Genomic DNA, 12,393 nt, shown 5'->3' on the forward strand with positions numbered 1-12,393 from the left:
AAATCAATGATTTGATCCAAAAGTGATTTGATTGATTGGAATTTGGTATGAGATCTCGATGAGATTGATATTCCAATATTTCTCCTTAAAACGTATTGATTTGACCCCATAAACGGGACCAAACTTATTGCAACCAAAAGCAGAACCCCAATTTTCCATATAGAAAATCTCCTAAATGTTCCGAAGCAACTAGAAAGAGATTATTTAACCAAAAAGAATTCGGTACAGATATAGTAGGATACCTAACCAATTATTGACTTCATCGTCCCTTTTTATCACATGCAATCATTATATCGTCACACCTACCTTTTAATGTGTTTTGTGTTAGTCTAGGAAAAACATGCCAAAAAGTAGAAATATAAATATTGAACTATGCTCTCTCCACTATTTCTGGTACAAAAATAGCAGTTTTGAAGTATGCTCCCTCCACTTTACTTGGTACTCCATCTTTTCCTTGATAGAATGGCAGTTGATTGGTTATAACAAATACTGATTTAATGAGGTCTGTTCCAAAAGGTCTTGTAGTAGTAATAGTAAATTGGAAACAGAAACAAACTGGATTTCTCATCATTAGGTCATTTGCCCGATAACCTCCACAAAAAGTATACCTTCAAGGTAGACAAATACACTAAGCAAGAGGAGGGGAGAGGGAGAAAGGTGAAATGAAAGAGAGAGAAAAAACATTTGTAGCCATGTTTAGGGCATTGCTTCTTGGCTCTAAGAAGGCAGACTACCAGTTCTTTCTGCAGAAGAATAATAATGTGACTCAAGCTCCTTAAGGCTAGCAGCTGCCTCCTCTCCAATTCTAGATAACATGCATTCTGTTTTCTCAGCCTGTTCAGTAAATTCTTCTGTTCTCTGCTCCACATGATCATTTAGAGATGCAAATCCTGAAAACATAGCTGTTTGCTTCAACTCTGACACCAACTTAAGCAGTGAATCAGCTGCTTGGACCTGTTGTTCATGCATCCAATACATTATATGAGATAACAGGAGAATACTGTTTTTGAAAATTGAGATTCAAGCACAATTTAATAACTTAAAATCTCCACGTTTTGGTGAATTTGGTCTTCACATCAACTCAAAAAGGATAAAAAGATATCAAGTCTGCTTATAGAAAGGATGAGGGCTGACTAGCACTCACACGAAGGCACTGAAGCTATGAGAAGATGCAGAGAAAGGATGATCACGCTTACAACCTAAATGCTTCGCACAAATTGGAATACGTTTTTTAAAATTTAAAAAAAAAAAAAACTTATGGTCATTGTTGGTTTTGGAAATCAAGTATCTATGATAGAACAAGAAGTGGATGAGAAAAAACACCATAAATCATAGAACCGCTTTAAAATGGTGATGACCTTTGTTTCCACTGTTCAGCCATATTTCAACAAAAAAAGCACCAAAAGATAAAAAAATAAAAGTTTTTGCATACATAAATTCCGGACAGTAAGCCACTTTTTTCTGCAAGAATAGTGTCAATTTGCTAATACAAAACGTATTTCATTCATATGCACATTCAAATGTAATTTGAGATGTACATCTCATTGAACATTGGAGCTATGTACAAGTACGACCGAAGAAGAAAAAGAATCCTCACCATTCTAGATGCACGCATCTCCATCATAAATGCTTCTTGCGAATTTCTGACTGGTGGATCATTGACCTATTATAAGCAGTTATCATCAAGAACAGAGAAATACATTAACCATCTATAAGCAGATAAACAGATATATCTCCTAGTTTCACTTTAACATTTCAAATCTAGCATAATGGCCTTTACAGCTGATACCGAACAAATGAGCAGCAAAAGAAGCATTCAAGACAAAAAAGATTATACACTCTTTCCCTTTTCTCCAATTCATGCCATGTCAGAGTTTAATCCATTAATTGTTGACGAAGTTCTCCGTAGAAGCAAGTTCATATCAGATAAAAGAACAAATCTCAAAAGTTCTTTTAAGGCTTTTCTTCTTGTATATGTTTAAAATTCTACAAGGAAGTAAATATAAGAATACTACAACATACAAATTTCGCTCCCAAATTAACTCCACATATTAGAGATATCAACTACAATCAATAATTGGACAAAGATGCATTGCTATGTGCTTAGTCTCAAAAGTCTTGCAAATATTATTTTGCCTGTAACCAGACTGAAAATCACCACAACTTCAAGACAAATTTATCACTGTAATCACAACAATCGAACAGAAAATTTTAAATTGTGTGCTACCAGCAATGTAGCTTTTCGTGCCTTAAACTCAGAACTAGAAACAGCTGAAAATTTCATAAAAATAAAAACAAAAAAATGAAAGATATTTAAATAGTTACCAGCAATTCTCACATCTCCTGAGAATTGAAAAGTGTAATTAATTACTTGGTCAGACAAACTGTGTAATTACACTCAAATCCAATGACATGAGGGCTTCCCAAACATGGTCTAAGTCTACACCCGACTGTCACATACGGGTAATTGTAATTGGGCGATGTGTATGTAGTACCCCCACATGTTTAAAATCTCGGATCTACCTCTTTAATTAGTTTAGTGTGTAAAGATGAGGGCATACCCGGGCACCATTAACAAGGAAGCCATAATTGTCAACAATATTGCCAATATCCGTATCCACTCTCTGCAGCAAACTCTTCTGCTTTTGTGCTGCCGCTGCCGCTGCACCAGCTGTTGGTCCGCCCCCTCCCCCACTTCCTCCTTTATTCATTCCAACAGCTCAAGTGAAATAGAAATTCTACACTGGATTTATTTATGCCTACGGTGTTGTTTTGAAATCAAACTCCTTTCTGTAAATTCTACTTTACTATTTTCTTGCACGAAATCCCTGGGTAAACAAAGTGCCCTTATGCAGGAGATGACGGTAATTTACGACTAGGAAAAGGTTTAAGAGCCCCTTTGGATTGGCTTCCATTTTTTTTTTTTTTTTTTTTTTTTTTTTTTTTTTTTTTTAGTGTTTAGCAAAATAGAAAAGTGCTTAAAATAAGTCAAAAACAAAAAGTTGGGAACCCCAATTTTTTATTTGTTTTTGGCTTAAAAGTCATTTTGGTTTGACCAACGATTTTATTCTTTTATCTCTTATATTTTCTTCTAATTTCAATTACCCTCACTAATAAAAACCCTATCATCTTTCCCTCTCAACAACTTATTTTTAATTTCAGCACTTTTATACAAACACGTAAATATACAACAACAACAACAACCCAGTAAAATCCCACATCGTGTATGCGGGAGGGTAGAACAGACTGCAGACCTTACTCCTACCAAGCGTAGGACTTACTGTTTTCCGAAAGCACTCGCCAAAAGCATAAAAGATAAAAAAAAAAAAAAGTCAGATAAAGCTAAGAAATTCAAACACGTAAATATATATTTATAAAATAATTTTCAGCACTTAAAAAAGTATTTTAAGCACTTATACTTAAAAGTCGCTTTTTTTCATCTAATCCAGACAGGCTCCTAATCGGGTACAAATTGGAACTAATTTGTTCGTTTCACACAGTTTGAGGGACAACTCAACAAATTCCCTAAATTTCCCCTCCAATTAAATGAGACAACCCGTTTAGCAGTAGCAGAAATGCCCGCTCAAAATAATCTTCAATAAGACGTAATAATCACATTAAAAAGATATTTAAAATTAACAAACAATCAAAAGCTTAGACTACTTCTTCTCTGGTCTCATATATTTAGAGGCAATTTAGTTTTCAACTTTTATTTTGCTCTTAATTAATTAATTTATACTCATAAAAGTATTTAATCTGTGTTTTAGATCAAAATTTTAAAAAAGTCTTTCTTAAGCTCGATACTTAGTCAACACCGGCATAGGACAGAGGGAGGAGTAGGGTAAAAACTTATCTCACCTGGAATTTTCACCAAACCAATGAATACAAGAGTATGTCTACATATATATACTTTTTTAACACTTAATCATAATTAATTGATATGTATTTTTACTGTATAACATATTGGTTCTTTACTTTTTAACACTTACTCGTAATTAAGTGATATGTACTTTTAACTTTAATTTATGGATTCTTAAGGCTACTAGTTTAGTTAATTGTAAATACCCAATAAGTACTTAGGAGCGGTAATTACGCTCTGTACTGTAGTAAAGGAAAACTCAAAAATGGATCACTTTTCTAACTATTGCTGTTCTTAATTGACCTTAGGTGCAACTTTCATTGATAATGTCTAAACTTTTATGTGACTATCTTCAAATGTATATTGAAATTCCCTCAACTCCCGGTCCTTTATATTTCTTAGTACTATACAGTAGTCACAACAATTTATGGATCTCAAGTCCTCGATATGGTCAAATTTATACGTATTATAAGGAGATTTCAGTTTATGAGATAACTAAATGAATAAGAAGCTTGCGCTATGACGCAAAGCTCCACGTTCCATGGTACTATGCTGAGAGAGTATTAGACAAGGTGGAGTTTGGGAAATAGCGAACGCGTCATGCTTCATAAAATTCAAAAGGGATTTAACACCAATAACAAGTAAGGTCCAATCCCATTTTTATCCAAAACATAGTACTAGTACTACCTATGAATATGTACGAAATAAGCCTACTCATCTTCTTCAGTCTCTTCATCGTCGTCATCGTTTCCACCATACCTCCATCCATCCCCAACATCATCCCGCTCCTCTTCTGTTTCTTCACTATCATCTTCATTGTAATTCTCTTCTTTAACCGGCCAAGGCCTCTTCGATATACTTAGATTGGCTGGAGAAGCACTAGAAGAGCTTTTGCGTGCAACTTTTAAAGGTGGCTGCTTTAAGCTTGGCTTTGGCCTGTTCTGTTTCTGAATTTTTCCGTTTCCACGTCTGGCAGCATATGCATCCTGATCACTGCCTTCATCCATCTCATTGTCAGCAGTAGATTGAGCATTTTTTGCGTTCTCCTCTGGGAAATGACCAGGGTGCATGTTCCTTAAATGAAGATTCAGCTTGTATTCGTGGATGTAAGATTTGTCACACCCTTCGTACGGACAACTATAAGGGCGGTCAGATGATGATGAGCCATAAGCTGCTGAAGAAGATTTCGGAGTCTTCACTGGCTTCTCCACAGGCAGGGTATACTTTGGTGCTGGTGCTGCCTCTGGCGTGTTCTACAATATGAAAAGATTTAAAATTGATAGTCAAATCCAGGTTCAAGTGCTACGTTAGAAGATGCAATGGAAGGTACATCCACATGTGACATTTCCTTGGGGAACTATTAGCTTAAACATCTGGTAAATCATTGGAGGGACTGTCAACATTAAAGTCAAACATCAAAATGGGGTCTATTTAGTGATGCATGAAGTGATACAGGACATAAATTCCTGCAGAACAAGAGTCTTTTCTGGTAATTTCTGGTTATGAAGCCAACTTCTGTTCCACCAATATGCTTTAAGTGCCATGAAGCCAACCATAAGACAGGACAACGAAATTTCCATCTATACATATTCGTATTAAGGAAACGATTACACATTGAATCGCATTTTTTCCTTTAAAAGATGTTTGACGAGGAAATGAACGGGAAACATGGGGAAGGGATGGGTGGTGGCTAATACGCAACATAAAAAGAACACCGAAAGGAGACAGTGCTCCTCCTGCAAGAATATTGCCATTTATGAACAATGAAAATCTTAAAGATAAATATATTCAAAGTAAATAAATGTGCATGTGAAATAAGTTATTTCAGTTGTGTACATTACCCTAATTCCAGACTGGTTTTGCAAAGAGGAATTGACCCAAAAATGTTAAGAATCCAAAGTTGGGATGACGCAGCAGTGGTTGGTTATTGATGAAACATTTAGGACACATGTCGCCTTGATTGTGACCAAAAGAGTGCAAATTTAGAAGTTTATAAGGTCTGTATTAGTCTATCATGGTCAAAACAAGGACGGTAGAGGAAAGTGCAAACCTTCTGGTGAGTAGATGCGACATGATTTTTAAGCTTGTACTCATGTGCATATCGCTTTCCACATTCTGGATACGGGCAGATATGATAGTTCTCCTGGGAATGTGTTTTCATGTGTGACCTTAAGTTAAAATCCAGCGAGAATGCCTGCATTGATTTCAAAGGAAATCCGTGAAATTGAAGCACAGTAAATCTATGTTGCTCGGACTCTTTAAAAAATGCCACTGGGTGCATGTCCGATCCTCCAAAAGTAGGGCATTTTTGGAGGATCCGGCACGGGTGTGGCAGCATTTTTGGAGAGTCTGAGCAACATAGCAATAAATAGCGGAAGCTTTCATAAAAACATATACATACGAGCATGCGTGTTCCTGGACATTTAAATGTCCCCAAAAGAAACAAGAAATAGGATAGAATTCCAATAGTAACAGAAAGTATTTGCGAACTTTTATTTTATGGCCGAAAAATCCCCAAGGGTCACCTAGCGCACAGTTTGAAACTCGGTGGACAATAGGTCCGCTCTCTACCCCACTCCACTTAAATACCAAGCTTTTGTCGTTTCAAACTCGTGACATGCGCCTAATTCACAATTCATCCGCTGCTCTCTTATCAATAAACCAAAGCCCTCGGGCGGAAAGAATTTGGAAACATAAATTATGGTTAGGGTTCAACCCGACGTGCGCCTAATTCACAGTTCCATACTTCAGGCATTGCTCTCTTATCACTAAACCAAATCCCGGGGACAAAAAATTGGAAACATAAATTAGGGTTATAAAAAACACTTCTATTTTTGTTTCTTGTCCCTTTTTTTCTTTGTTTAGTTCTTTTGGGGTGGTGGGAGAGGCCCTGGATAAGTCAAAGGGAAAAGTACTGGCCTAGTGAGAACCGAACCTTGCACTTATTGCGTGCTTAGGAACCATTCTTGACATTCCAATTTGCAATATGGATCTAAACTCCACACAGCCAATCTTCATAATATGATGGTTTCCACAGTGCTTACAAAATATATGTCCTCAAATCATCGAAAAGTTAGTAGTGTCTTCCAAAATTTCCACCACAATTATAACTAATATTGGTATGGGAAAATGTCACAGATATCACCAATATGAGAGTTAAGAGAATGCACACATCTCATTTACATACAACAGTACAAGATTGTGTTATTATTATAACAGCTACATTAGAAGCAAAATATACACCAGGAGAAGTATTTGAATAGCTGATGGATATATTACCTTACCACAGCCTTCATGTGGACAAACATAGTCTCTTTCCCCAGTGTGAATAAGAAAGTGTCGTTTTAGCTTGGAACTATCCAAAAATTTCTGCAAAAGAAGACAAGGATGCATTTGAACCGATCAAAAAAAGACAAGGATGCAAATTGAGGACCTGTAATAGAATCACAGGAAAAGAATACAAGGAATTATAACGGAAGCATATACATGAACTAGACATCATAGGAATAAACTGGATTTGGTTTTTCTTCACCCTAAACAGTTTGATAAACTACAAATCCAATCTATGCATGATTAGCCCACACTTGAACCTATTGTCTCACTTGCTTTTAGCTCACCAATAAAAATAAATGGGGTTTTCATGGTATTCTAAGAGATCACCAATACACTATGCATCGACTCCTGTTTTGCGCAAGATTCCTTCGAAGCTCAATCTCTTCAGTCCAATAGAAAATCCAATCGTGCTCTGGAAAATATTTCCCTAAATACTCCATTGATCCCAAAGTGGAAGTCTTGGTTTAGCAAATACTTATTTAAAAGAAAAGAAAATATACCTACTCCACCCCAGTTCGTCTATCCCCTGTACCCTTTTTTAGGATTCCCTAAACCAGCGTCTCCTTACTAAGAATTGACACTTACATATACCCTTGATTGCATTGAATGGAATCTCCACTCCGATTCTTTTCTCCTTCCCTTCGTTTATTCCACATCAAACAAATTATTGAGAATTGTGTCAGTGAGACGTCCCCGCTGGGACATTCCAGAAATGTGTTGCTGAGCTCCAAAAGATCCTTAAGATCTTGGGTTCTAATCTCCCTAGAAGCAGGGTAACTTTACTTATAGTTAATTCTCCCCTAATGTGATAACCTTTTTTTGACGGTGGTGTCCTTGCCAGCTCTAATGTGATAACTTTATAATCAAGAAGTTGTAAAATATCCCACCTAACCAAATAAATAGAACAAAATAAAAGAGGAACCAAACTACAGTCATGGGGAGGGGAGTAATATACTAAAGTACGCTAAAGATCATCTCTTGCACTGGAACCAAAATGTGCATATGAATTTCTTATAACCCCATTCCTGTTACTGACAGCTAACCCAACATCTCAAAAAAGATCTTTTGACTCTTTTTAATTCCCTACTTGATAATCAGTAATGCTTGGGATTGAAGCCTAGTGTAGTAGTAGTTGCTGTTATTCTTGTATTTGCTAATAATCAGTAGACCGCAAACCTGGCTCTGGTTCTTTCTTCCATTTTCCCCCAATCTGAGGCTCAAAATGGTTGAACAAGGTTCAGCAGTAAATGAAACAATACACTCCTAAAATACAACTCCAGTAACTTTTTCTTTTTTGATAAGTAATACAACTCCTCAGCCAATCAATGTTTATTACAAAAATATCTTATGAGCTCTAGAAGAACCTATGGTAGAAGCAGACTTCCCACATGAGCTGCAGACTTCTAGAAGGATGCTCTAAATAAACAATGGTAATATAGGTTGTGACGAAGAATGAATTCCATGTGCCCATCTCTTTCATCCAATCAACCCTATCGGAGGATAATCCTATGAAAGCAAAATTAGTAAAATGGAAGAGAGAATCAACACAACGAAATGATCGAGCTCATGCTGAAGCTCTAAAGCATATAGTACAGTTTCAATGCAAAGACAATAAGCTCTTACCTTTCCACAACCCTCATAGTGACATACATACTGCCTCTCCCCGTGGATGTGAGAATGCTTCCTCAAGGCCCCAGCATCAATAAATGTCTTTCCACAACCTTCATAGCTACAAAGAAAAAGAACCTCAGTAGTTGGCTCTGGCTCTGGTACCGATACTTCTGGCTCTTTTGGCTTCTCCTTCAGAGCTTTTAATGTGGCTTCTGATAAACAAAATAGACAGGGACAAATATAAGGTAAAATTCAATGTTCAAACAAAAAGCCACAGCACATGATGAAAATTAGCAGTTAACAATCCTGGAAAGATCCAGAAAAATAAAGAATATGAAATGAACCAACATACAGCTATCAAAAAAATGTATAGGATAAGAACTGACCATTCACCCACTTTAAGAGGTAGCACTTCCCACCAGTTGCTACAACGTCTTGTGGGACCCTGGGATAAAAATGATGTTAGTAAAAGAATTAAAACACGGTATGAACTATAATGAAAACACATGGCTAAGAGCACTCTCCTCAGTCAGTGACTAATGACTCATCATCTGAGACAATTAAAGGAAAGGTTAAAGAAATCAAACATGTCTCTGACCCTACTAAAAGTTCATGCAATTTATAGAACATTGGCAATACAAGCAGCATGATCCAAGGTGATTTTCTAGTTTATATTTTGTAATCGCCCCTACAGCCCTCCCTGACATGATTGTGAAATAACAAGTTTGCTTGGAGCTAAAGAAGTCATTTGTCCTATGGTCTCTATTGCAAATATTAATGGCTGAATTCTAGGTCCTTACGATCTCTTGATGAAAAATACCAAGCAAAGAAGTTGCCAATTCCCGCTAGCAATACAATTGACTCATACTGAATCACATCATCTTTCTCTTGACCAAAAAGACTTCCCTTTTAGCATCTTTAGAATTTTTTTCTAACAATTATCCTTGCCTCTGTGAGCTTCATAATGATAGCCAGTCCAGCGTCTATATAATGGAGAGGAGTTGTTGTAGGGTAACAGTTGCACAAATATATTCCTAATTATCATGAAATCTTTGAATGTTGAGACCTGAATAGAGTTAAGCAGATATAACGGATCATACAGCAGCTCCGACCAATTTGAGATTGAGACTTAGTTGACTGATTAATACTATCCTTAGATAATCACAAATATGTCTACACTATTTCCTCCATTAATGCACCCTCATAGTCAAATTAAACCCAATCAGCCAGAAGACGAAGCTATCACATCCTAAACATGATAACACTATCACCCACAACTCCACCAAAAGCACGCTTACTCAGACCCACATTTTAACATAGCCATCCTTTTAATCAAATTCGGCTCATTCTGACAAATTTCCTAATAAAAATTACTTCCCTTTTACTCCGTTTAAAAAAGAATGTCTCAGTCCTTTTTTGGCAACTCTTCAATTCCAACTTTCCACATGACGTGTTTAAGACCACAAGATTAAAGAGCATTTTGGGCATGCTACATATCTTTAGTTTTAGACCACAAGATTCTTTACTTTCTCAAACTCCGTGCCAAGTCAAAACCAGACAAACAAATTAAAACAGGGGAAGTAATAAAAACTAGTTCAATCATGCCCCATCACATTACAAACAAATGTCCCATCCATTTAACTTCTACCTCATACCTCTAATTATAATTAGAGAAAGAAAAAAGAAAACCTAATTCAATCCGTAGTTAATTCTTTCTTTGCAGGCAAGATATGAATTTTAAAAGATAAAAGAAATGATCTCAAAATAGAGATATATTTTCAACAATTTAAGCTTACCATTCTTTGAACCATTTGGAAGCAGGAGCTTTGGATTTGTAAATGGGGCGTCTTTCAAACAGATGATGATGATTCATATGAGTTTCCATCTCTGAGTTGAATATTTCAAGATTAGGGTTAGGGTTTGAGTTGAAGGGATTTATTATTATTGATGGGTTCGGACAAAGTGTGAATCCGCCATTGTTAAGAAGGTCGGCTAGAGTTTTATTGCCCCAATGACAATATGCCATCAATTTCTTTTTTTAGGAAATTAATTATTAGGACTTTTACAGATTAGTAGGAGTATTACTTAACATTACAAACTTTTTAGCCATAAATGAATACCCATTTATAACCCAAAAAAAATTCCGGTATTAGAATGACGTGAAAAACTATTTTTGCAGCAAAAATAAGTGGGAAAAGGGGAAGAAATATAAATATTATAACGTATGTATTTCATGCGTTATATATAACCCATAGCTTCATGCTTATAACGGATGAAATTCATGCTTTATATTGTTCAATTATTTCTCCGCATTGATAATCAAATTCTCCAACTATGATGCATGAATTCATGTTTTATGTCGTTCAATTATTTCTCACTGTATTTCTGACCAAATTCTTCCACTATTCGTACTTTGAGCTCAATATAACTTAGTAATTTTCACGATAAAAAGTCATCCTTCATATTTTTATAAACTTTATTGGACCTTTTATTAAGAAAAAATAAACTTTATTGGTAGTTACAAAAAATCATCCTTCAATGACTAAGGATGTAAGAGTTAAGCTTTTTGTAACGTTCCGAATTTTTTTTAAACTAACTCTTGAATTTTCGATTGACCATATCTTCGACAAGAAGTGATATTTACTTCGCACCTCCCGAACGCGAACTCGACGATATTTAAAACTTATTTGAAGTGTTATGGTGTAGTTATGTAAAAGATACTCCTATTATTATCTTAGTAAAATATTAAATGAATTAGATATTTATATATTTAGGGCAGCCCCTTTTTGTAGTTATCCAAAAAAAAAAAAAAAAAAGTTTGTAGCTATCCAAAGGTAAATATATTACCTTTAGCTCATACCCTCTCCACCTCCTCTTCATATTTCGTTTCCTCCACTAAAATAAAACCCCAAAGCTTCTCTCCTCTCATAATATTCATCCTTTAAATCAATCATCAAGACTTGTTTTGGTTGAGCCACAAACTACTCCACACTATTGAGGTATATATGCTCTTGTACAAGCTAAGAGGAATTGTTTGACGAAGTGGACTTTGGTTGGTCTATGGCGTAGACGATTTGAACTCCTCGAGTTGTGGTAGAACTTGTTGTGTGGTAAAGCACCAAGGTTTGTGTATAAACCTGAATTTGAAATATCTTTACTTGCTGGAATTTTGAAGTATCTTGATGAGTTGTTTCCTTCATCTTCATCTTATATCATTGTATGGTTATTATCTCAAGTATTGCAAAATATTCGCTAAATTGCCCACCTGTACAAATTGCTTGATCATTTTGCATTCTTGTTGAGACTTTGTCCTTCTTGTTACGGTGACTTTGTCACCGATATTGGCATGCCTCTTGATTCGGATCTTGCCCATCTTGACTTTGGATTTATATTTCGTCTTGATGATGGACTTTTGTCCATTTTCAAGTATGAGTGGAAAGCCACTTTCAACATGGCTCTTGATTCTCTTGATTATTGGGTGACGACCCTACTTGATTTGGGGCTTCGGTCTTGATATTGATTATGCTTGGTGTGATGGCATGACGCACATATTGGGCGAAATTGGTTATTTGACGAACTCTCTTGAATTT

The 12,393-nt window shown here is 35.9% G+C and overlaps 2 protein-coding genes across 3 annotated transcripts; both read right to left on the reverse strand.

Moving 5' to 3' along the window:
• Positions 1-538: 538 nt before the first annotated feature.
• On the reverse strand, positions 539-2,876 carry LOC132056424 (mediator of RNA polymerase II transcription subunit 22a). The gene is made up of 3 exons (XM_059448621.1): positions 2,562-2,876; positions 1,598-1,663; positions 539-954 (listed from the first exon to the last, which is right to left on the reverse strand). The coding sequence occupies exons 1-3, from the start codon at positions 2,709-2,711 to the stop codon at positions 718-720; spliced, it is 453 nt and encodes a 150-aa protein (XP_059304604.1). The 5' UTR covers positions 2,712-2,876; the 3' UTR covers positions 539-717.
• Positions 2,877-4,437: 1,561 nt separating this feature from the next.
• LOC132056425 (zinc finger transcription factor YY1) lies at positions 4,438-10,880 on the reverse strand. Of its 2 annotated transcripts, none has more exons than XM_059448624.1 (6): positions 10,600-10,880; positions 9,190-9,248; positions 8,902-9,015; positions 7,139-7,227; positions 5,910-6,053; positions 4,438-5,112 (listed from the first exon to the last, which is right to left on the reverse strand). In XM_059448624.1, exons 1-6 carry the CDS (start codon positions 10,827-10,829, stop codon positions 4,570-4,572), a joined length of 1,179 nt encoding a protein of 392 aa, XP_059304607.1. In that variant the 5' UTR covers positions 10,830-10,880; the 3' UTR covers positions 4,438-4,569. The 2 variants fall into 2 exon arrangements, with proteins under 2 accessions (XP_059304607.1, XP_059304606.1); XM_059448623.1 differs by having other exon boundaries at positions 7,139-7,228; positions 8,816-9,015; positions 10,600-10,876.
• Positions 10,881-12,393: the final 1,513 nt, after the last annotated feature.

The sequence above is a fragment of the Lycium ferocissimum genome, chromosome 5 (assembly GCF_029784015.1).
Source record: "Lycium ferocissimum isolate CSIRO_LF1 chromosome 5, AGI_CSIRO_Lferr_CH_V1, whole genome shotgun sequence".
NCBI lineage: Eukaryota > Viridiplantae > Streptophyta > Magnoliopsida > Solanales > Solanaceae > Lycium > Lycium ferocissimum.

What these genes read in the sequence shown, in the direction of transcription:
- LOC132056425 (XM_059448623.1), bottom strand. Translation starts at nt 10,829, where the DNA reads ATGGCATATTGTCATTGGGGCAATAAAACTCTAGCCGACCTTCTTAAC. An exon ending in ACTATGAGGGTTGTGGAAAG is followed by an intron (nt 7,229 to 8,815) that starts GTAAGAGCTTAT and finishes CTTCTTTTGCAG; the next exon opens with AAATTTTTGGATAGTTCCAA. An exon ending in TCGCATCTACTCACCAGAAG is followed by an intron (nt 5,113 to 5,909) that starts GTTTGCACTTTC and finishes TTCATATTGTAG; the next exon opens with AACACGCCAGAGGCAGCACC.
- LOC132056424 (XM_059448621.1), bottom strand. Translation starts at nt 2,711, where the DNA reads ATGAATAAAGGAGGAAGTGGGGGAGGGGGCGGACCAACAGCTGGTGCA. An exon ending in TCCTTGTTAATGGTGCCCGG is followed by an intron (nt 1,664 to 2,561) that starts GTATGCCCTCAT and finishes TGCTTATAATAG; the next exon opens with GTCAATGATCCACCAGTCAG. An exon ending in AGATGCGTGCATCTAGAATG is followed by an intron (nt 955 to 1,597) that starts GTGAGGATTCTT and finishes CATGAACAACAG; the next exon opens with GTCCAAGCAGCTGATTCACT.